Here is a 22489-nt window from a genome sequence, read left to right on the forward strand (position 1 = left end):
AGATGGAGGAGTCGCCGGAGTGGCAGGCCCAACTGCGGGCGGAGGAGGAGCAGAAGCTGTGGGAAAACCCGGGTTACCCACCCACCCAGAGATACGTGCCCAAGGTCTGTATCCCGCCGCCAGAAGTGGCAGAAGATTGGACCGCCCAAACTCCCTTGATAGATACGCTGCGAATACGCGTAGTAACGGCACTGCGGGAAGAGGCAGTTTGGAGAACTCAGAGAGTTTGGAGAATTTAGATCAAGAGAGTTTGGAGAAATTAGTTCGAAAGAGCTTGGAGAATTCGGCTCAAGAGAGTTTAGAGAGTACGAGGAAAGAGAGCTTGGAGAGAAAGAGTGAAGGGTTAACGGTAGATCGCCGCGCTTAGCAACCTAGCGTGGGGCCGTGTGCAGAGGGCGAAAGGTCGAACGGTAAAGCCGCAGACTTCTGACCCTGAAGTGGTGCTGTGCCAGATGCCAAGAATTAACGGTACCAGAAGCCCTACATAAGTGGGCCCAGCGCTGGAAGCAGGATCAGTCGACCACAAGGAGTCAAACCGTCAAGATCCGTCGAGATACCAAAGTTAACAGTCAGTCAACCAAATAAACTTCAAGGGATCTACAACAAGTCTAATCGTCGGAAAAGCAGCACCGTGGGAGCCTACTGGGAGCAAGATTACTACGTCGAGACATTCGGGATCGGGATGCCAGAAATCTCCAAATTGAGACGCAGGTAGCTGAGGTCCAGAGGGCATCACACGGCTAGGTCAAGGCGGTCGGCTTATCCCTGTCAACTAAGTCCTGGCGTTACGCCTGGAGAATCCCGGGTGTAACAAGCCAGAAGGGAGAGCGGTCTCGAGTGGAGTTGTCCAGCCCTACGGTTTCGACTCGTGAGATCCCGGAGCGGCGTGTCCGAATCCCGAGTGTAACAAGCCAGGTGGGAGAGCGGTCGATCATTATGGTCTCGAGTGGAGAGCCCTACGGTTTCCAGCCGTGAAGTCCCGGATCGGCTTACGCCCGAAACCCGGAATACCAAAAGCCACGCCACGTCCAGCGGCGCAGCCAGCACAGCCAGTGCGCAAGACACTGTCAGCAGCAAGCCAGCCACCACATCACGACAGCCACGCAACACAGAGCGAGCCACGCGGACACGCCCGGACAATAAGCAGAAGGGTCAGGCTAGGGTAGAACGTTCGTTTACACTAGGCGTAGAAGCGAAGTAAAGCGCGAGGCAGCTTCCTGGCGTTTAGCCTTGACTGTCCGCGCGGGCTGAGCAGAAACCTCAGTGGGACCATCCAGGACAGACCAAGGGACAGGAGGCGGTGTGTCGAAAGAAGCGATCCTGGAGAGCGCAGCATCTGTTCACCCTAGTCTGAGAACGGTGACGCGTCCCTAAACCCGCACAACTGACCCCCTCGCGAGTTCGAGTCGTCACAAGCAGTCACCGAGTCAACGCGTCAGGGACGAGCAGCGAGCGAGCATCTTCAGGGAGCTAAAAGGATCTTCAGGGAGCTACAGAACTGGAGCACCGAGACAACGAGGCAAGAGGTTGTCGAGACAACCAGGACCGTCGAGATACCACAAGTGGCGATATCAAGGCCATACCCGCAATAAACCCACTACGAACCCGTGAATTCTGTGCTTTCTCACTGAGCTACTGGGCGGTCACGTTTATAAAAATTTGGTGGGACGAACACACAATCTACTTAGCTAGCCGCACGAATATCGTAGCGAGCAGATCACAAAAATCAGTTCGTTACAATACATACGTTTGAATGAACAGGCATATCTACGCAAATCTACGTATTTACACACATTTACCCATACGAGAATGCAGCGAGTATTGGAGAAAGCGAAGACCACGTGAGCTGCACGCCGAAGCGCAGGAATCAGCGCTCAGACGCTATCCTCATTAAATGCAGCGAAGGATCGTACGCAGACATGCTCAAGCTGGTCAAAACCGAGCCTACCCTTCAGGGGCTTAAGGATGGTGTGCAAGGCATAAACAGGACAGCCAATGGGAGTCTGCTAACCAAGATGCAGAAGCCGCGCAGAAACTGCATACAGCCATCAAGTCCGCCTTCAGCGGCAAAGCCGAAGTGCCCATGCTGGAGGACACGGTGCAAGTGGAAATCCGAGACCTTGACGAGACGACCACCTGCGAGGAGCTATTACAGGCAGTTTACGCTGAGGAGAAGTGCGACATCCGGGAAATCTGGAGGAGAGGCAGAACACTCGACCCTAAGCAGGGCGCACCTTAATACCGGAAAGTCATGCACGATACACAGAATGGTTAAGGTCATACAGCTCAACCTAAACCACTGCAGAGCGGCGCAGGACCTGCTAGCACAGACGGTCATCGAGCAGCAGGATGAGGTGTCAATACTCAGCGAGCCCTACAAGGACAAGCATGAAGGCGTATGGCAACGTAGTTCGGACGGCAGAGCAGCAATATGGAGCTGCGGGCAGCCCCCAGGACACCTATCGCAAAGGCCTTCCAGGACGGGATACACCAGAGCGAAGATCAAAGGGATAACATTTTACAGCTGCTACATAGCCCCGAGCGTACACATTAGCGAGTTCAGAACAATAATGCAGGAGATCGCTGACGACGCACGCGGTAGGTCCCCTATCCTCATAGCAGGTGATTTCAACGCATGGTCCACAACATGGGGCAGCGCTAGTACGACACAGTCAACTATCGACCTAACCTTCGCTAGCCCTTAACTGGCACGCAACTGCATATGGAGGGTGTCAGACATATACACCCACAGCGACCACGCCCTGATCATCCCCCAGACAAGCCCCAGACTGTCCGCCCCAAGCTGCCGCCAAACAACCTACAAAGCGCATACCCTTAACACAGTGTCCCTCCTAGCACACATGGAAGGCGTCTTCGTTACAGGAGACGCTAACACATGCGCGAGGAACTTAGGCGACAGAGTGAAAAAGGCGTGCGATGCATCTATGGAGAAGGCCACGAAAAATGGTAACGGGCGAAGACCAGTACCATGGTGGAACCAGGAGCTAAGGGAAAGAACCTACAGAGCCAAGAGAAAGGTCCTGAAGAACGCGATCAAAGCTAGCAAGGCCAGATGCTTCCAGGAGCTGTGCGAAGCGGCGGTTGCAAAACCATTCGGGTCAGCATACAGGATGGTCATGGGTAAGCTCAACAGACAGCCGACCCGGCCACTTACAGCTTGGCCAAATAGTGTCCACGCTGTTCCCCACCCAGCCGCTCCTTACTTGGCAAGCTACCGGGGAAGGCGATACTGTTCTCACCAGCGAAGCCGAAGTCCTGGCTGAGCTAAGGAAAACCAAAATCGAAAAAGCCCCTGGCCCCGACTGCATTCCCAATGCTGCACTGCACACATTGGTGGCAAACTACCCGGGTATATTCAAAGATATTTACAACAGGTGTCTCACCCAACGAACCTTCCCCATACGTTGGAAGCGTCAGAGGTTGGTGCTTATCCCAAAACCGGGCAAGTTGAACGACGACGCATCGTCATACAGACCCCTATGTATGCTGAATACAACGGGGAAGATATTCGAGCGCATAATCTGCACCCACCTCGAAAAAGAACTCGACCAACTTAGAGCGTTAGCGGACCACCAGTTTGGCTTCCGGAGAAAAAGGAGCACCATTGACGCGATCCAAACGGGCACCCAACTGGCTGCTAACGCAATCGAAGGAGAAAGGTGGCTAGGTGGCTCAAAAGAGTACTGCCTCGTCTGCACCCTGGACGTCAAGAATGCCTTCAACTCTGCCAACTGGAACCTTGTCCTGCAGGCATTTCATCGCATGGGAATCTCGAACTACCTGATCGACCTCGTAGCGGACTACTTCAAGGACAGAGTGCTCACATATTCCTCTAGTGTCGGAGAGCACGAGTACCTGGTGACAGGAGGAGTCCCTCAAGGCTCAGTCCTGGGCCCGATACTGTGGAACGTCATGTACGACGGGATCCTAAGGCTGGTACTACACGAAAGATGCACTGTGGTGGGATTTTTCGATTTAGCGTCGCTTGTGACCGGTTGTGTTTATCTTGTGCTCTGTGATTTTTGTCAATTTGTCATTAATATCTGTGTTACTGGTGCCTTGATTTGTGTCTTAGTCCAACATAACCAGCCGTGCTTGTGTTTTAAATCGTCTAATCGTTTAATTGTCTATTTTATTGTAGCAATTTTAACAAAACCTAACTCTGTTTTTAACCTGTGCATTTTGTTATTGTAACTTCTGTAAGCTGAGGTGCATTTGTTTCAATAGCTTTTGTTGTTGTTTCCCATAATCTGTAATCTCTCTCTCTTGTAATTTCTCTCCCGTTTCTTGTCGTCGCAACTGTTGTCGTGTATATTTTGTTTGTGTTTCGCAAGCCACGCTCAGTCGACAGCCACTCTGTCGCGCTCTCTCGCTTTCGCAGTCTCTTCGCGCTCTTATACTTTTGTGTTTTTGTGTGTCTACATTTTTATTGTTTGATCCCAGTGTCAAATTAAGTGAGGTATTTATAATTCTTTTGATACTTTGGTTTTATAAACAACTTTTTTTCTTAAATTTAAATACGTAAAAATGGCTCTTTTTTGTTCCAAGAAAGATTGTGAGTTTGGATCGTCACCTAATGATGTTTTTATTTATTGTCGTCTCTGCAATACAGTCATTCATCCAAAATGTACTGGACTTGTTGGCAGAGTAAAAGATTTTATTGATCTGCGTGTTGGTTTTTCGTGGACTTGTGCCTCTTGCGTTGAAATAGACCGTGATTTGGATGGCTATGTTGCGCTGACCAATGATCGTTTTATGAAACTTTTTGATAAGCTTATGAGCGTAGTTGCTGATTTTAAAGAGTTTAAGGCGGACCTTGATAATAAAAAAATGTCAGTAGGGTCACCTAAACGCAAAAAGACCGCTCTTTCAAAATCTGCTCCCGTAAAGGCATCAGTTCCAAATCCCAACTTAGCTCCAAATATTTGTACCCGATCGGTAACGGCAGCTATGTCGGCATCTACTGGGTCTGGGGGACCTAAAGTTTCTCTGACAGCAGTACCCATAGGTACCAAAAGCTCTGGAGGAGTCCCTGTTTCTGCTAGTCAGACTAAGGGGTCAAACCCTATGCAGCTTTCTGTGCCTACTGGTGAAGTTAGCTCTATAGGAGTCCCTAGTCTTGGTAATCAGACGAACGATGTTCAGATTGCAAATGGTGGAAGAAAGAGCCTCTCGGTTGTTCCATATAGGAAGCAATTATTTGTGTCTCGTTTAACACCTGAAACCACATCTGCAGATGTTTTGGAATTTATACAACAGGAATTCCCATCTCAAAACATCACAGTGGAGGAGTTTAAATTTCCATATGTTCGTATGATATCTTCATTTAAAATATCTGCTCCTCTGGAAGTATTTAATGTACTAAATTCTAAAAGTTTTTGGCTTAATGATGAATTGGTCATTAAAGAATTTGTTCCAAACAGACGGAGAACTAATAATAGGCCTTCCACGACTGTACCTGCGCCAAAAAACTGAGCAGCTTATTTTTGGCCTATCAAAATGTTAGGGGACTCAATATGAAACTACCTAAGCTTTATGCTGACTCCTCTGCCTTTTCTGAAGACATTCTGGCCTTTACTGAGACTTGGCTGAAACCGGAGATATCAGACTCCGAAGTTCTGTCTAAAAATTTTAATACGTATAGAACTGATCGCTCTCCTCGTAGGGGGGGTGGGGTGCTGGTTGCCGTTACCTCTACTTTATCATCGGAGAGAATATACTTTCTTAATCCCAATGACATAGAATTCGTTGGTGTTAAAGTTTCTTTGAAATCTTTTTCTATTTATGTAACTTGTTCTTATATTCCACCTGGATCCGACTTAACAATTTATGAGCAACATTCGTTTGCAATAAAAACTGTTTTATCTCATATTTTCGAAAGGGATCTTTTAATTGTTTTGGGTGATTTCAATCTCCCTGACATTTCTTGGTCCCTTTCCACTGACTCACTTGTCTCTACCCCTTTATCTGACCATGACTTCGTTGCCGGTCTGTTAGAATTATCATTACAGCAAGTTAGCTTTATACGTAATTCACTAAACAGACAATTAGATCTAGTATTTGTTTTAGATCCGTCTGAAGTCACTGTATCTAGAATTGACCCACTAGTTGTGCCTGAAGACCAGTATCATCCCACATTAGAACTTACAATTTGTCTTCCCAGCGTTGATACCCTCTCTCCTTCACTTTCTCCAAATAAATGTAGATGCTTTCGTAAATGTGACTTTAGTAAACTCAACAACTTGATTTCACAATATAACTGGACAAATTTATATAATTGCTTGGATATTGAAAGTGCTACGGAACTATTTTATAGTGTCCTAAACTCTTTTTTCAGTGAATGTGTTCCTGACAGTTTTCCTCCTAAGTTAGACAGGCCACCTTGGTTTACCAATCAGTTGCAAAGACTTAGAAACCTAAAAACAAACTTCTATAAAAAGTACAAAAAGTCGGGTAGGCCATCCGATTTTTCAAGATATGTGGTGGCTCGTACTAATTTTAATGTACTTAACACTCATTGCTATTCCATGTATTTGAACCAATGTAAATTTGAATTTTCAAAGGATCCGAGGAAATTTTATAACTTTGTCAATGCTAAGCGAAAGTCTTCAGCATTGCCATCATCCGTACGATTAAACTCTATTGAGGCATCTACGGATCCCGAAATTGCAGATTTATTTGCTGAATTCTTCCAATCTACTTATAGTTCTGTTTCATGGTCTAATTCTAGCTACACTAATCACTTAAACAGGGCAAATTGTATTTTTTCTCCTGTAATCACCGAGAGTTCTCTCTTAAGGGATTTAGAAACTATAACGCCAACCTATTCTCCGGGGCCAGATGGACTCCCTGGGTGTGTTCTTAAGTTTTGTGCCCGAACTATTTGTAAACCCATTCTTAAACTTTTTAATTTGTCTATCTCATCATCTGTTTTTCCTACTATCTGGAAAGATTCTTTTATTATTCCACTCCACAAAAAGGGTGCGAAGGTTAATGCTCAGAACTATAGAGGAATCTCCAAATTGTCTGCAATTCCTAAAACATTTGAACGCATTATTACCTCTCAGTTGCAACATTTGTGCTCCTCTTTAATATCGCCGTGTCAACATGGTTTTGTTAAGCGTAGATCGACCACCACTAACCTGCTCGAATTGACATCTTTTGTACTAGATGGATTTAACAAAAAATTACAGACGGACGTTATATATACAGATTTTAGTAAAGCCTTTGACTCTGTTAACCACTCTCTTCTTTTATTCAAATTAGATCTGCTTGGGTTTCCGAATAATCTGTTAACTTGGATTTCAAGTTATTTGAATGGTAGATCTCAGAGGGTTTTATTCAAAAACGCTGTTTCCAAGATGATCAACGTGACATCTGGAGTGCCTCAGGGCAGTCATTTAGGCCCTTTGCTGTTTACTCTGTTTATAAATGATCTTCCTTCTATCGTAAATCACTCTCGTGTACTAATGTATTCTGATGATGTTAAGCTTTGTTTTTCATATAATAACATATTATCTGGTTTCTGCTTGCAGTCAGACTTAAATAGATTCCAGGAATGGTGTCAGTACAACCTTTTGAATTTAAACTATCTTAAATGCAACGTTATGACTTTTTATAGGGGTACGCCAACGTTCATGAGTTACTCTCTTCAGACTATGTCCTTGGACCGAATATACTCAGTAAACGATTTAGGTGTTCTCCTAGATCCTAAACTTAAATTTGACTCCCACATAACCTCTACTGTAAATAAAGCTATGAGTGTTCTTGGGTTTATAAAACGTTGGTCTAAAGAATTTGATGATCCATACACTACCAAATTATTATTTACCTCACTTGTCCGACCTAATTTAGAATACTGTTCTTCCGTTTGGAGTCCTCAGTATCAAGTGCACATTGACCGTATAGAGTCTGTACAGAAACAATTTCTTCTTTTTGCCTTACGTGGTTTGAACTGGGATCAAAACGTCAGGTTGCCTTCTTACTCGAGTAGATTGCTATTAATTAATTTGCCTACTCTAGTAAGCCGTAGAATTATGCTTGGTACTATTTTTATGAATAATCTTATCAGAGGCGATATTGATTCTGTAGATTTGGTAAGCCGCCTAAGTTTCAATGTTCCTGTTAGACTAATGCGAAACTTCCATCCTATTAACTTGCCACGATGTTCATCTAATTTTAGTCAGCATGAGCCCTTTCGCGTTCTTTCTAATAATTATAACAACCTGTATCATTTAATTTGTTCCTCAACTTCTATCCCTGTACTAAAAACTAAAATCTTAGCTCATTTGCTTTAATCTTGTTGATCTATGTTTTGACCTGTCTTTATTTGTTCTATGTACCTTCCTCGCGAACCGTATTTGCCCGAAATAAAAATGGGCCCGCGCGTAACAAGCACGTGCTTGGTGTCGTTTGGGCCACATGTTTGTACTGCTCTTAGTGCATCAACGTTCAACAATAATTTGCGGACGACATAGCGCCTGTAACGGTAGCGAAAACCCTCGAAGAGATCACGGATAGGTGCAGCCTCTCGATAGTCAGCCTCATGTGCTGGCTCGCAGACAACGGGTTAGCAGTCGCCGAGCACAAAACGGAGGCAGTGCTCATAAGCAGCAGGAAGACTGTGGAGAATGCCACAATACGAGTCGGATCAACTCCAATAGAAACAAGCGCCTTAATCAAGTATCTTGGAGTACTGATCGACCACAGGCTATCGTTTAAGACGCACCTATCGTATGCAGCAGCCAAAGCATCCAGATCGACTGCAGCCATCTCAAGGATGATGGCCAATACTCGAGGACCAAAGCAGCACAGCAGAAGGATCATAGCCACTGTGGTGACATCTACCATACTGTACGCCGCGCCCATATGGGCATCATACAGCCGTAAGAGCAAAGCTGTTTACAGACGCTGCGCACTGCGCATCACAAGCAGCTTCTGCACGGTATCCGAGGAAGCCGCGCTAGTGGTAGCCGGTACTATACTGATAGACCTGCTGGCGGCAGAACGAAGGACTGGGAGCACAGGAAGCAGGACCGCAGCAACACGATCGAGGCATGGCAAAGGAGGTGGAACAATGCGACCACAGGGCGGGGGACGCACAGTCTAATTCCCAGTCTAACCCCCTGGCTGCAGAGACGACACGGACAGGTAGACTTCTACCTGATCTCCGGGCACGGATGCTCCAAGGAATACCTGGTTTCAGCACGAGCCAAACCCCTACTACGACCACTGCGGCACAGGAAGCATCGAAGACGCGGAGCACGCGCTATTCATCTGCCCCCTATACGATAGGAACCAAGCCGAAGCTGAAAGACAACCGTTTGTAACCTGACAGGGGACAACGTGATCAGCTGCATGCTGGAAAACCAAAGCAAGTGGGACGCGATAGCCAAAATGGCCGCGGGATCGGAACATTTCTACATCTTCTCTTCTACCACTTTTATTCCTGTATATACTTAAGCTTTATTTAATAAAAATAAAAACTCGTACGCAGACGTAAAATTCCTGGAATGTTCTGGTGCGCAGATCCTTGTAACTATTTTAAAGTTTAAAATGGAGTGAGGCGGCTTTCCTGGGTTCTTCACGATTGTGGTGGGGAAATTCCTGGATGCAATATGCAGGGCACAGAAAAACTGACTTGTACTTCGTTTCACTTGAAATTCAATTTATTAGCCGCAGAGTGGGCTTTCTTGGAGTGGTAACTTAGAACTGACAGCTTTAACTTAAATCTAATGCTAGGAGAGCGGGGGTGAAGACTGTTAACAGTCCGAGAGCGAAATGAGAGGCCTTCTGGACATAACTGCTCTCGTCTGTTAACCACTAATCGTTCACAGTAGCGCCTACTTGGCTCCTGACCTAGGAGAGAACCGCAAATGTTTTTGCGCGTGCCGCTCAGCAACACGGACGGTAAAATGTCGGCTCCTATCAGAACATCTATCTGGGAGCTCTCTAAAAATGTTGGATCTGCCAGGGGAATGGCAGGTAAATCAATCAACGCATCTCGTGGGATTGGGTAAGATGGTAGCTTTCCGGCCAATTCAGGCAAAACGTAAGCTGCCGTTTCTAGCTGGAGGCCTGGCTTTTTAGGGGCTCAAATAGAAAAATGGCAGAGCCTGGTCGCTTGAGCGGAAACGGTCGGGCTTGGATATGGCCTGAAACTTGGGCTTGGATATGGCGGAACGGCAGCTGAATCAGATTGAACAGGCGTTCCGTTATAAACGTAGCTTCAGAACCCGAGTCTATCAGAGCGCGAGCCCTGTAGTTCGTTCCCAAGAGGCATATGTCAATAATGGCCGTGCCTAGAAAACCCGCTCTAGAACCGGTTGCTAAATAGTTCTGCACACGGGGCAGATTTTCTGAACTGCCGGCGGCCCCCTGTACAGCTGGATTTTGTGGGCCTGCTGAAGAACTAATGGCGGAAGTTGATCCACGGGAATTGGGGTTGCCTTTATGCAGCAGTGTATGATGCCGCGCTCGACATGTGAAACAGCTTTGAGTGCTAATACATTCACGTAGCTGGTGGCCTCTCGCGAAACAATTTAGGCAAAGCTGTTTTTTTTGATGTAGTTCGTTCGTGCATCCACAGACATCTGGAGAAAACGCTGGCATAAGCGCACTGGATGACTCTCTTTTGAGCACAGATCGCTATTCTTTGGTTTCGTGACCACCTTAGCTTCGAAGGAGTTGAGCTTCCTGGAAACAGGTTGACTCTTAGCTTTAGAGTGATTGCTGGTGCTGGGTTTCATATCCTCAATCGCCTCTAGCGTTCGGTACCTGTCGCTAAGAAACGTGTTCATTTCATCACAGGTCGGAATGTCGAATTTGGATGAAAGGGAGTGCTCCCATAAGGAGAGGGTCAATTTTGGTAATCTGCTGGCGCACAGAAATACCAGGAGACAGTCCCAATTCTCTGTGGAAATGTTGGAATGAGTCAGCGCTATCAAATACCCTTGAATTGTGCTCTGCAGGTCTTTCAAAGCCTGGCCAGATTCGGAACTTACGGAACTCAAATTAAAAAGGAGTTTGAGTTACCTGTTTACTAGCAGTCTCTTATTTTCGAAACGGTCTCGAAGCGCTGCCCATGCTGAATCGAAACCATCATTTGTGAGAGGGGACTTGGCTACGATTGCCTTAGCCTCGCCGCTAGTTCTAGCGTTGAGATGAAAAAGTTTTTCGACCGATGTCAACCTAGAATTGTTGACATAAACTGCTGTAAAATGATCCCTAAATGTTGGCCATTTCAGATAGTCCCCTTCGAATACTTCAGTATCGCATGGCGGTAACCGGCACCCAGATGGAATGTAAGTGGACTGATTGTTGGTGCTCGTGGGCGGATGCTGAGAATTGGCTCGGTCGATAAGCTCACTGAGCTGAACCGCTAGCTCCTTGCAAATGCAATTTCGTTACTCATTTTTCCTGAGAACGAGTTGCTAGCGACTTTACGGACTTGAACTGGATTGATGGCCTAACCTTTGGCGTGAGCGGACTCAGAGACGATCGTTTGCTCGTGATTGCTCGTAGGAACAGACAGCTTCTTGTCGTCTTCTTGGGTGGCTAAGGATGTTTCGCTCTTTGCCTTTGTGATCGACTTTGGGGCTGTTGGGCTTGAACCTGGCATTCCAGAACTCCGATTATCTGGGCCGCCCTTGTTGCTTTGTAAAAATTAGGCCCGCCCGGAAAAGTCTGTCCTTAAGTGTGGTCACACTGTTGCGGATCACCAGATTGGATTCCAAGAGAATAAAAAGAGACGAAAAATCGTATGGAATTAATTTAATTTGATTTAAAAAAAACCAAAAAAAAAATAATATTTTGCAGTGGCTTCTCCGTTCTCCCGTTATTTTTTTTTTTTTTTTTTTTTTTTTTATTAAATAAGTTTAAATATATACAAGAATATAAGTGGTAGAAGAAGAGAAGAGGTAGAAAAAGTTCCGATCCCGCGGGACTGCCGCAAAGCTATACTTCGCGGGACGGATGGCGGTCAGGTTGCCGCTCGTCCTTATGACTCCATGCGTAGACTCCGTTCTCGACGCCTAAGATCCTTCAGGATGCCAGCGGCCATGATGGCTATCGCGTCCCACTTGCTTTGATCTTCCAGCATGCAGCTGATCACGTTGTCCGCTGTCAGGTTACATACGGTTGTCGTTTCAGCTTCGGCTCGGTTCCTATCGTATAGGGGGCAGATGAATAGCGCGTGCTCCGCGTCTTCGATGCTTCCTGTGCCGCAGTGGTCGCAGTAGGGGTTTGGCTCGTGCTTAAACCTATGCAGGTATTCCTTAAAGCATCCGTGCCCGGAGATCATCTGCGTGAGGTAGAAGTCTACCTGTCCGTGTCGTCTCTGCAGCCAGGGGGTTAGACTGGGAATTAGCCTGTGCGTCCACCGCCCTGTGGTCGCATTGTTCCACCTCATTTGCTAAGCCTCGATCGTGTTACCGCGTTGGGTCCTGCTTCCTCTGCTCCCAGTTCTTCGTTCTGCCGCCAGCAATCTATCGGTATAGTACCGGCAACCACTAGCGCGGCTTCCTCGGATACCGTGCAGAAGCTGCTTGTGATGCGCAGTGCGCAGCGTCTGTAGACAGCTTTGCACTGGCGGCTGTATGATGCGGTCTTCATAGCCTCGGCCCATATGGGCGCGGCGTACATTATGATAGATGTCACCACTGTCGCTATAATCCTTCTGCTGTGCTGCTTTGGTCCTCGAGTATTGGCCATCATCCTTGAGATGGCTGCAGTCGATCTGGATGCTTTGGCTGCGGCATACGATAGGTGCGTTTTAAACGATAACCTGTGGTCGATCAGTACTCCAAGATACTTGATTGAGGCGCTTGTTTCTATTAGAGTTGATCCGACTCGTATTGTGGCCTTCTCCACAGTCTTCCTGCTGCTTATGAGCACTGCCTCCGTTTTGTGCTCGGCGACTGCTAACCCGTTGTCTGCGAGCCAGCACCTAAGGGTTTCTATCGAGAGGCTGCATCTATCCGTGATCTCATCGAGGGTTTTCGCTACCGTTACCAGCGCTATATCGTCCGCAAATCCCACAACTGTGCATCCTTCGGGTAGTACCTGCCTTAGGATCCCGTCGTACATGACGTTCCACAGTATCGGGCCCAGGACTGAGCCTTAAGGTACTCCTCCAGTCACCAGTTACTCGTGCTCTCCAGCATCAGAGGAATATGTGAGCACTCTAGCCTTTTTCTCCGGAAGCCAAACTGGTGGTCCGATAACGCTCTGAGTTGGTCGAGTTCTTTTTCGAGGTGGGTGCAGATTATGCGCTCGAATATTTTCCCCGTTGTATTCAGCATACATAGGGGTCTGTATGAGGATGCGTCGTCCTTCAACTTGCCGGGTTTTGGGATAAGCACCAACCTTTGTCGCTTCCAACCTATGGGGAAGGTTCGTTGGGTGAGACACATGTTGTACATCTCCGTGAATATACCAGGGAAGTTTGCCACCAATGTGTGCAGTGCAGCATTGGGAATGCCGTCGGGGCCAGGGGCTTTTTCGACTTTGGTTTTCGTTAGCGCAGCCAGGACTTTGGCTTCGCTGGTGAGAACAGTATCGCCTTCCCCGGTAGCTTGCCAGGTAAGGGGCGGCTGGGTGGGGAACAGGGTGGACACTAGTTGGCCAAGCTGTACGTGGCCGGTAGGGGTCGGCTGTCTGTTGAGCTTACCCAAGACCATCCTGTATGCTGACCCGAATGGCTCTGCATCCGCCGCTTCGCACAGCTCTTGGAAGCATCTGGCCTTGCTAGCTTTAATCGCGGTCTTCAGCACCTTTCTCTTAGCTCTGTAGGTTGTTTCCGTTAGCTCCTGGCTTCTGCGTCCTGCGCCGGGCCGCTAGGCAGTCTCTCCTCGCGCTCCCTATTTCGTCATTCCACCATGGTACTGGTCTTCGCCCGTTACCACCTTTCGTGGCCTTCTCCATAGATGCGTCGCACGCCTCCTTCACTCTCTCGGCTATGTTCCTCGTGCATGTCTCCTGCAACGCAGACGCCTTCCATGTGTGCTAGGAGGGACACTGTGTTCAGGGTATGCGCTTTGTATGTCGATTGGCGGCTGCTTGGGGCGGTCAGTCTGGGGCTTGTCTGGGTGATGATCAGGGCGTGGTCGCTGTGGGTGTATATGTCTGACACCCTCCATACACAGTTGCGTGCCAGTTCAGGGCTAGCGAAGGTAAGGTCGATGATGATTGACTCCCGACCTGACTTGCTGAAGGTTGGTCTATTACCTTCATTGAGTAGGCATACGTTTAACGAAGCCACTGCCTCAAGGAGGATGGTTCCCCGCTGCGTCGTACTAGCGCTGCCCCATGTTGTGGACCATGCGTTGAAATCACCTGCGATGAGGATAGGGGACCTACCGCGTGCGTCATCAGCGATCTCCTGCATTATTGTTCTGAATTCGCTAATGTGTGCGCTCGGGGCTATGTAGCAGCTGTAGAATGTGATCCCTTTGATCTTCGCTCTGGTGTATCCCGTCCTGGAAGCCCTTTGCGATAGGTGTCCAGGGGGCTGCCCGCAGCTCCATATTGCTGCTCTGCCGTCCGAACTGCGTTGCCATACGCCTTCGTGCTTGTCCTTGTAGGGCTCGCTGAGTATTGCCACCTCAGCCTGCTGCTCGATGACCGTCTGTGCTAGCAGGTCCTGCGCCGCTCTGCAGTGGTTAAGGTTCAGCTGTAGGACCTTAACCATTCAATTTATCGTGCATGGCTCTCCGGTATTCAGGGCACGCACTGCTGAGGGTCGAGTGTTCGGCCTCTCCTCCAGATTTTCCGCTTCTTGTGCAGATGATGCATTTTGGTTTGCCCTGGGTACAAGTTTTATACTTGTGGCCATCCTTGCCACATCTGAAGCAGGATTGCTGCGTGTTTTTGGCTGTTGCCTCTGACGCTGGACATCTGGCTGACATGTGGCCTAATCCCATGCATTTGTAGCATCGCCTAGGCTCCACTTTCTGTCTTATGCGGCAGACTACCCATCCAACCCTGATTTTCCCCTTGTCGAGGATCCGCTGCGCATGCTCAGGTCTGAGGTGGACCGTCGCCGTTTGGGTTCCGCCATACGCCTTCCGCATCCTAGGTGCAGCGCCCGCCGGGATGTCGCACTCCTCCTCAGCGTAGACTGCCTGTAGAACCTCCTCGCAGGTGGTCATTAGGTCTAGGTCGCGGATTTCCACTTGCACCGTGTCTTCCAGCATAGCCACTTCGGCTTTGCCGCTGAAGGCCGACTTGATGGCAGTATGCAGTTTCTGCGTGGCTGGGTCTGAGGGTTTCTGCATCTTGAGTAGCAGACTCCCATTGGCTGTCCTGCGTATGCCTTGCACCCCATCCTTAAGCCCCTGAAGGGTAGGCTCGGTTTTGACCAGCTTGAGCATGTCTGCGTACGTTCCTTCGCTGCATTTGATTAGGATAGCGTCAGAGCGCTGATTCCTGCGCTTCTCGGTGCGGCTCACGTGGTCTTTGCCTTCCCCAATACTCGCTGCAGTCTCGTGGAGCTTTTTGGTTTTACGTATCACCTGCTGCCAGGGCGGGTTTCTTGGCGGGTCCCTGCCTGGGTTCCCCGCGCCAGTATGCGTTCGCTCTATGCCTTCTTGTCGTGGGGCAACGAGCGATGGTGTTGTCTGCTGGGTTGCGCTGGCGGTCTGACCCCTGGCACGGGATTCATCCAGCGTCGCACTGATCTCGCTTTGCAGCTTCTTCATTGCATGCAATGAGTCGATCGTGGCCTGTGTGACATGGCGGGCTACCTTCTTGTTGTTGCTTTTTGTGTCCGTGAACTTCGCGATCATCTCATCGAGCATCTTGCCCAGCTCATCGGTGAGAGCTGCGGCGCTTTTCTGCACCCGCTGCCTCTTGTGGGCTCCATCGATCGCCTCTTCAGGGCTGGTTGGTTCCCGACTTCTCTTCGGGGTGGTTTGTTCATCCTCGTTACTGCCGAAGTTGAACACAGGCCCGGTCACTTTGGGAGGCGCTGACACCGGGTGGGCATCGGGAGCCTGCTCCATCCCCGTTGGCGACCGCTGCACCTTCTGTTTCATCATCTGAAACTTCTTTAGCAGCTCTTCTTCTGCCCTGGCAACTGCAAGAGCCTGCGTCTCGTCATGTCCGGACGATTTCTCCCTATCCATCGCCTGCACTAGCCGGAGGTCCCTCGGTGAGCCGGGATTTCCCCCGGTTGCTGCCTGATGGGAGCTATACCGCTCCGACTCGGTCCCCAGAGCCCCGTTTGCGCTGGCGCCGCTATCGCGGTGGGGTTGGAAGTTGGCTGGTAACTTGGCTTTTTGCGCATCCACCCCTATAGGCAGTGGCGAAGGTGGTTTTATTTTATTTGAAATTCCCGGGCAACCGACTTCGTAGAAGCTCGCCGCTTAGCAGCTGTATAGCTCAGCGGGGAAAGCTCGCTGTTAAGCTCGCTGTTAAGCTCGCTGTTAAGCCCGCTGTTAAGCTCGCTGTTAAGCTCGCTGTTAGAGACGGCGCTGTCCAGCACTGCGATCAGCTGATCGATGATGTTTGTTTGTGCCGGAAAAACCGCGCGAGTGCGGCTTGTGGAAGCTGTGAGCAGAACCAAGTATATGTGGCGCTCTGGAGTGGAGTGTTGCTGTGTGGGTGCGGGAGAGTGAGGATCCCCCCTTCTGTCCACCAAGATTGGCCACCCTTTGCAACCGTAGCAGTGTGGTTTGTTGGCTGGGTAGAACCTTCCTGTCGCTTCTGTGGTACGTACCTGCAACCTGAGGTGTCCCGCACTAATCAAACGCACTTTTAGGTATTAAACCCGATTTGCAACGACCAAAAACTCGATATATTGGCGACCGATGTTCAGGTCAACTTGTCGGCGGAGAGTTGTCCCTTGCTGCTTCCCGTTATGGCAATCGCAAGCAGTCCGCTTGTGCTCGCTATTAGCGTTGCAGCTCCGGTCTACGTTTGGAGTATGTGGAAATGGAACAGTTGAACCTCAACTACTTGATGTGCGAGGAAATACCGAGAATTCGGAACGACTGTTCTGCCAGATATTTGCCGTTGTTTGCTGTGCTGCTGAAATGAGCGCTCGGAATAGGAAAATAAATATCTAGTTCGCACCGTCACGGCTTGCAAAAAAAAGTATTTATTTATTTTTATTTAATGGATGTGAATCGCCGATGGATGCGAATTACCGCTGCTGAAATAAATATCCTGCAAGTTCTGGAAAGGCGTGTCGTGTTGATGGGTTCGGTGGAATCAGGTTATTTTGACTTTTGGTAATATTGTTATAAATATAATAAATATCGTTGTTGAAACTTTTGTACGGTGTACATTATGAACCTATGTGCGTTTCTCCGTGTGTACATGTTGCAGCGGAAATGCATATGTATGTATATTAATAAGCATCCCTGCAGTACCATTCAGCGCTTATTGAGCACTCAATCACTGCAAAAAGCTCATCACTCAGCGCTCAATGAGCGCACAATTTGTATGGAGCTATGTGCTGAAATTAACATAGGCATGTCCTAGGGTTCATCAGTGCTCAAAAAATAGCACGCATTGAGCGCTTTTTTGAGCACCCTCTTGAGCGCTTTTTTGAGCAGCAGAAAAAGCACACATTCAGCACATGTTGAGCGCTCGATTGAGCAGCGGTAAAAGCACACATTCAGCACACGTTGAGCGCTCATTCAAGCAGCGAAAAAGCGTATAAATATTCCACGCCCACTCTAACGCCCATAACGCTTAAATCTGTCTACCGCCGGTAGGTGGCGCATTTTAATCTCGCTTTGCTGCTTGCATATCTATATTTCCCTTTGAGTAACGGGTATCTGATAGTCGAGGTACTCGACTATAGCGTTCTTCCTTGTTTTAATATACATTAACTTGTTTTTACTCTCACTGATTAAATAAATATTGGTCTGCGACAGACTTACCTGGGAATCGTATAGGTATTACTTTTAAACCACTGGTTTATTTTATTTAACTACCTTAATTGCGTGCAATTCTAACTCCTTCACATAAGTAAACCCAAGTGAATAAGACGAAAAAAGTCGCGTGCCTTCCAGAAAAACAACAAGCAACAACAACAACGGTTCCGCTAATCCGTTGTTGCTCTGTTTTTTTGGCATGTCCCGTTTGGTCTATGCATCTTGCACATAAAAGCAGGGTATTTATAGACATATCCGACTATGCAAATCGGTTTATAAAAATATATTCTTAAAACTTCACATATTATTAAATAATATTAATGAACCTATAAATTTGTTTAAGAAATACAAATATTTTAAAACAGAAACCTTTTATTTTAAATGGTTGTTTTATCATTTACGAACAAATGTCGCATTATTCAAAAGGCAAGGGTGCACAAAAGTCTATATATTTTAGTTGCTGGGCCTCCTTCCCATCACACGCACTTTTCCGTCTGAGACATGGCGAGAGAGGGAGAGCCCAAAATTACTTTTTGTGCGTTCTCTTTGCGGACCCGACTGAGAGCGCGTCGCTTTGCGCTCAGCTCTGCCGGCGTCGCTGGCTTCTCTGCCGACGTCGCAGTCGGCTTCGTGATGATTGGGCGCTTAACTCAATTGTGGAACTGCAGGGTTGCATCAGGATTATGTGTGTGTATGTATGGACGTATGGATATGTGTGTTTGTGGGAACTTGGAAATATATGTGCTTAAATTGTCCTTTTTATATTTGGAAATTATAAATAATATGGACTGTATGTTAATATCGCTTTCGAAATATTTGTAGGGTGCACCGCGAAAGAAGGTACGTGGATTACCGTGCTTACGTTGCCATACGTTGCGCTACGTGACTTTTTCCCTTAGGTACATATGTTGAGATGGCCAGGCATATTGTACGTACATAAATAAACATGCATCACGGTTATATGTGTGTATGTATGGGCGTATGATTTGTGTGTATGATATGTACGTACATTAACAAGCGTGCATCAGGGTTATATGTGTGTATGTATGGGCGTATGATTTGTGTGTATGATATGTACGTACATTAATAAGCATGCATCAGGGTTATATGTGTATATGTATGGGCGTATGATGTGTGTGATTGTGGGAACTCGGAAATATATGTGTGTAAATTGCAATTTTAAATTTTTAATTTGTAATAATTTTGGAAATGGGAGATAATGTGGACTGTATGTAAATGTCGCTGTAGAAATGTTGCCGGGTGCAACTCGAATGGAAGTATGTACACATGTGTATATGAATACGAATATGTATGGAAATGGCAAATACGAAAAAGAAGCCGGAATATGGCGATCGTATGCACAATGTAAATGGCCGATCAGACAGATATAAGAAAGTTGGGTTCTTGGGAAATATCTGGGTCGGCAATGGAAATATGGAATATTCGTACTTATCTTGGATTTTTTGAAGAACTCGGAAAATTCCGCCGATGAACGCTGGAACTCGTAACCTCTTGAAAATATCCGGCTCGAAGGACCATGAAATGGAGTGTGGCGGCTTTCCTGGGTTCTTCACGATTGTGGTGGGGAAATTCCTGGATGCAATATGCAGGGAACATAAAAATTGACTTGTACTTCGTTTCACTTGAAATTCAATTTATTATTTAACTTAGAACTGACAGCTTTAACTTAAATCTAATGCTAGGAGAGCGGGGGTGGAGACTGTTAAAAGTCCGAGAGCGAGATGAGAGGCCATCTGGACATAACTGCTCTCGTCTGTTAACCACTAATCGTTCACAGGAGCGCCTCCTTGGCGCGGACAAAGTTTAAATAACATACTTGAGAAAGCCAATTCCACACTTCTATGTAATAAGGGTATAAAAGTACTTACCGATGAAAATTGGTTTAAAAGCTTCCCTGTCCTGTTGTTTTAAAATAACGTCCCCTTTTTCACAATTTTTTTCACTATTAAACACTAAGTTTTTTACGAGCTTAACATCCGAAGGACAGAAACCACAAAAAGCATAGTCATTGCCTTAGTATGACCGCACACAGTTTAAAAATGTACCAAAATTTTCCACCCTTTCTGTGATAAAAAAGTATGTTTTGTCCAAAAACCAAGGGCAATTTCGCCATTATTTCAAGAAAAAGTTATACAAATATTGTCAATATCGCCATTAATCCAAGAAAAAATACTGATTCTCTTCTTCTTATTCATTATAAAAAAAAACAAGGAAGAACGCTATAGTCGAGTACGTCGACTATCAGATACCCGTTACTCAGCTAAATAGAGATATGCAAGTAGCAAAGCGAGATTAAAATGGGCCACCTACCGGCGGTATACAGATTTAAGCGTTATGGGCGTTAGAGTGGGCGTGGCAAATTTTTTTTTAGACCAATCGATAGGTTTTGTTGAGACCAATACATTTCAGTTAAAATTTTTTATCTAGCATAAAAATTGTGGGCGTCACAGGTTTTCGCGGTTTGTGGGCGTTAGAGTGGGCGTGGCATATTCGCGTGACAAACTTGCGCTGCGTATAAGGCTACGGAATCTAAATCTGAAATCCCAATTCTCTATCTTTGATAGTTTCCGGGATATCCACGTTCATATTTACGATTTTTTGAAGTTTGTGGGCGGTTTATGGGCGTTAGGGTGGGCGTGGCAATTTATTTTTGATCAATCGATAGGTATTGATTAGAACATTACATTTCAGTTAAAATTTTTATTCTAGCATCAAAACTGTAGGAGCCACTGTTTTGGGCGGTTTGTAGGCATTAGAGTGGGCGTGGCACTCTACTGAAACAAACTTGCGCTGCGTAAGAAGCTCAGGAATCTGCATGCCAAATCTCAATAGCCTAGCTCCCATAGTTTCCGAGATCTCAGCGTTCATCCGGACAGACAGACGGACAGACGGACAGACGGACAGAAGGACAGACGGACAGACGGACATGGCTAGATCGACTCGGCTAGTGATCCTGATCAAGAATATATATACTTTATGGGGTCGGAAACGCTTCCTTCTGCCTGTTACATACTTTCCGACGAATCTAGTATACCCTTTTACTCTACGAGTAACGGGTATAATTAATTGTCAATTTTTCTTAGATTAAGAAAATATTTCTATAACGGGCGGTTTTCTAACATTTACGGTGAATTTTTTTTTGAGTGTAGCATCTAACCTCCGCTAGCTCAACCTCAACGCAGCTTTACCATCGCCTGTGGTCTGGCATCGCTGTAACCATCGTTACCATTGCCGCAACGCCAACTTCCTGCCATTAAAGCGTCCCCGTGTTAGGGACAAGTGCTCTTCGTGTCTACTTCAGTTAGGCACACGCCCTGTAAGCGTCCCCAATTCCGTATATAAATAAAATTGACGTTTTATACTTTTTAATTTTACTCATTATCTTTACCTTTCTCGAAACCAAAATTTTGTTCCATCTCGAAATGCGGGTTATATTTTACTACTTGAACAGAAGAATCTAGCGCTCTGTGGAACACGTCAGTAAGGATTATTTACGCGACTCTTGATCTGCATTAATCTATCACGTTTATGGAACTTGTTTCGAGAGATCTAAGGCCATCTTTTCAAACGCGTTCCACCATTCTAGTAAATTAAATAAGGGTCCAGTCTTGTTTGCACCATGTTCCTTTTTAGCAGAAAGTGAAATTTCTGAAGCAAGCCAGCTTGCGTTGCATTTTTGAAGCGATCAACATGCCTATTGTGTTTTTTTAGCAGCTTCTTGATGTCATTCGACGAATTTTCAGCCAGTAGATTTTTATTTTTGAACCTTTTGCACAACCAGTTAAGGGTATCGACAAAGCTGCGATTATTCTTCAGCCACACTTCCAGCAGTTTGCCCTACCATTGTGGAGTTGTTCCGAATGTATTAAAATTTTTCGAAATGGCGCAGGTATGCGCAAAAGTTATTAACTCCTTTTAATCATAAATACAATAACACATGTTACCACATTTGCTCTTTTCGCAATTCCGCGTACTCTTGCTAGTTCTAACTTAACTTAACTTGTACATAATACTTGGTTCAATAAATTATTAAATACAGCACAAATTAAAAGCATTTCTAGTGTAAGCCCTCTAAGCAATAACATACCTCGATGAAGATTTTCCATAATTTAACCAAAAGGATTGCGCGATATTTGCTTAAGAATAATTATCTAAACTTTTGGCATGCTTCGTAGAAAAGCTGACTTTAGAGGGTTGCCAAAGAGCCAGGGATGGTCCAAAAATATTTTGCAAATTGTTTTATGATAGTTCAACATTTCTTTAACGGATTAAAAACTGAAAACTTCACAAAATTTCGTGGCAAAAAAAGGCTTTTAATCCCAGTGCGCGTCGGTGTCAGCCCAACTTACAATCCGAGTTGAGTAATTATCAAACATGGTGTTCTGACAATTTATTGGACTCTAAGTGTAAGGTAATGACTATTTGTCGAGTCAATCCTAAATATGCGACATAAACACTAAGTGATGGCTCATTAAATAGAATAACTCTAGTGAAAGATCTTGGCGTTCTTTTGGACCCAAGACTAAAAAATGCTTTTCATATTTCGTCCATGGTAAATAAAGATG

The 22489-nt window shown here is 46.4% G+C and overlaps 2 protein-coding genes across 2 annotated transcripts in view; one reads left to right on the forward strand and one right to left on the reverse strand.

Moving 5' to 3' along the window:
* The window catches only part of LOC139354623 (protein enabled homolog), a 260938-nt gene that overhangs the window by 226440 nt on the left and 12009 nt on the right, over nucleotides 1-22489 (reverse strand). The gene's annotated exons all lie outside the window — the stretch shown is intronic.
* Nucleotides 1920-9315, forward strand: LOC139354631 (uncharacterized). The gene is made up of 5 exons (XM_070998884.1): nucleotides 1920-2406; nucleotides 2857-3141; nucleotides 3233-3935; nucleotides 8763-8874; nucleotides 8929-9315. Exons 1-5 carry the CDS (start codon nucleotides 1920-1922, stop codon nucleotides 9313-9315), a joined length of 1974 nt encoding a protein of 657 aa, XP_070854985.1.

The sequence above is a fragment of the Drosophila suzukii genome, unplaced genomic scaffold (assembly GCF_043229965.1).
Source record: "Drosophila suzukii unplaced genomic scaffold, CBGP_Dsuzu_IsoJpt1.0 scf_11, whole genome shotgun sequence".
NCBI classification, from domain to species: domain Eukaryota; kingdom Metazoa; phylum Arthropoda; class Insecta; order Diptera; family Drosophilidae; genus Drosophila; species Drosophila suzukii.

What these genes read in the sequence shown, in the direction of transcription:
- LOC139354631 (XM_070998884.1), top strand. Translation starts at nt 1,920, where the DNA reads ATGCTCAAGCTGGTCAAAACCGAGCCTACCCTTCAGGGGCTTAAGGAT. An exon ending in GCATGAAGGCGTATGGCAAC is followed by an intron (nt 2,407 to 2,856) that starts GTAGTTCGGACG and finishes TGTCCCTCCTAG; the next exon opens with CACACATGGAAGGCGTCTTC. An exon ending in AGCATACAGGATGGTCATGG is followed by an intron (nt 3,142 to 3,232) that starts GTAAGCTCAACA and finishes TTACTTGGCAAG; the next exon opens with CTACCGGGGAAGGCGATACT.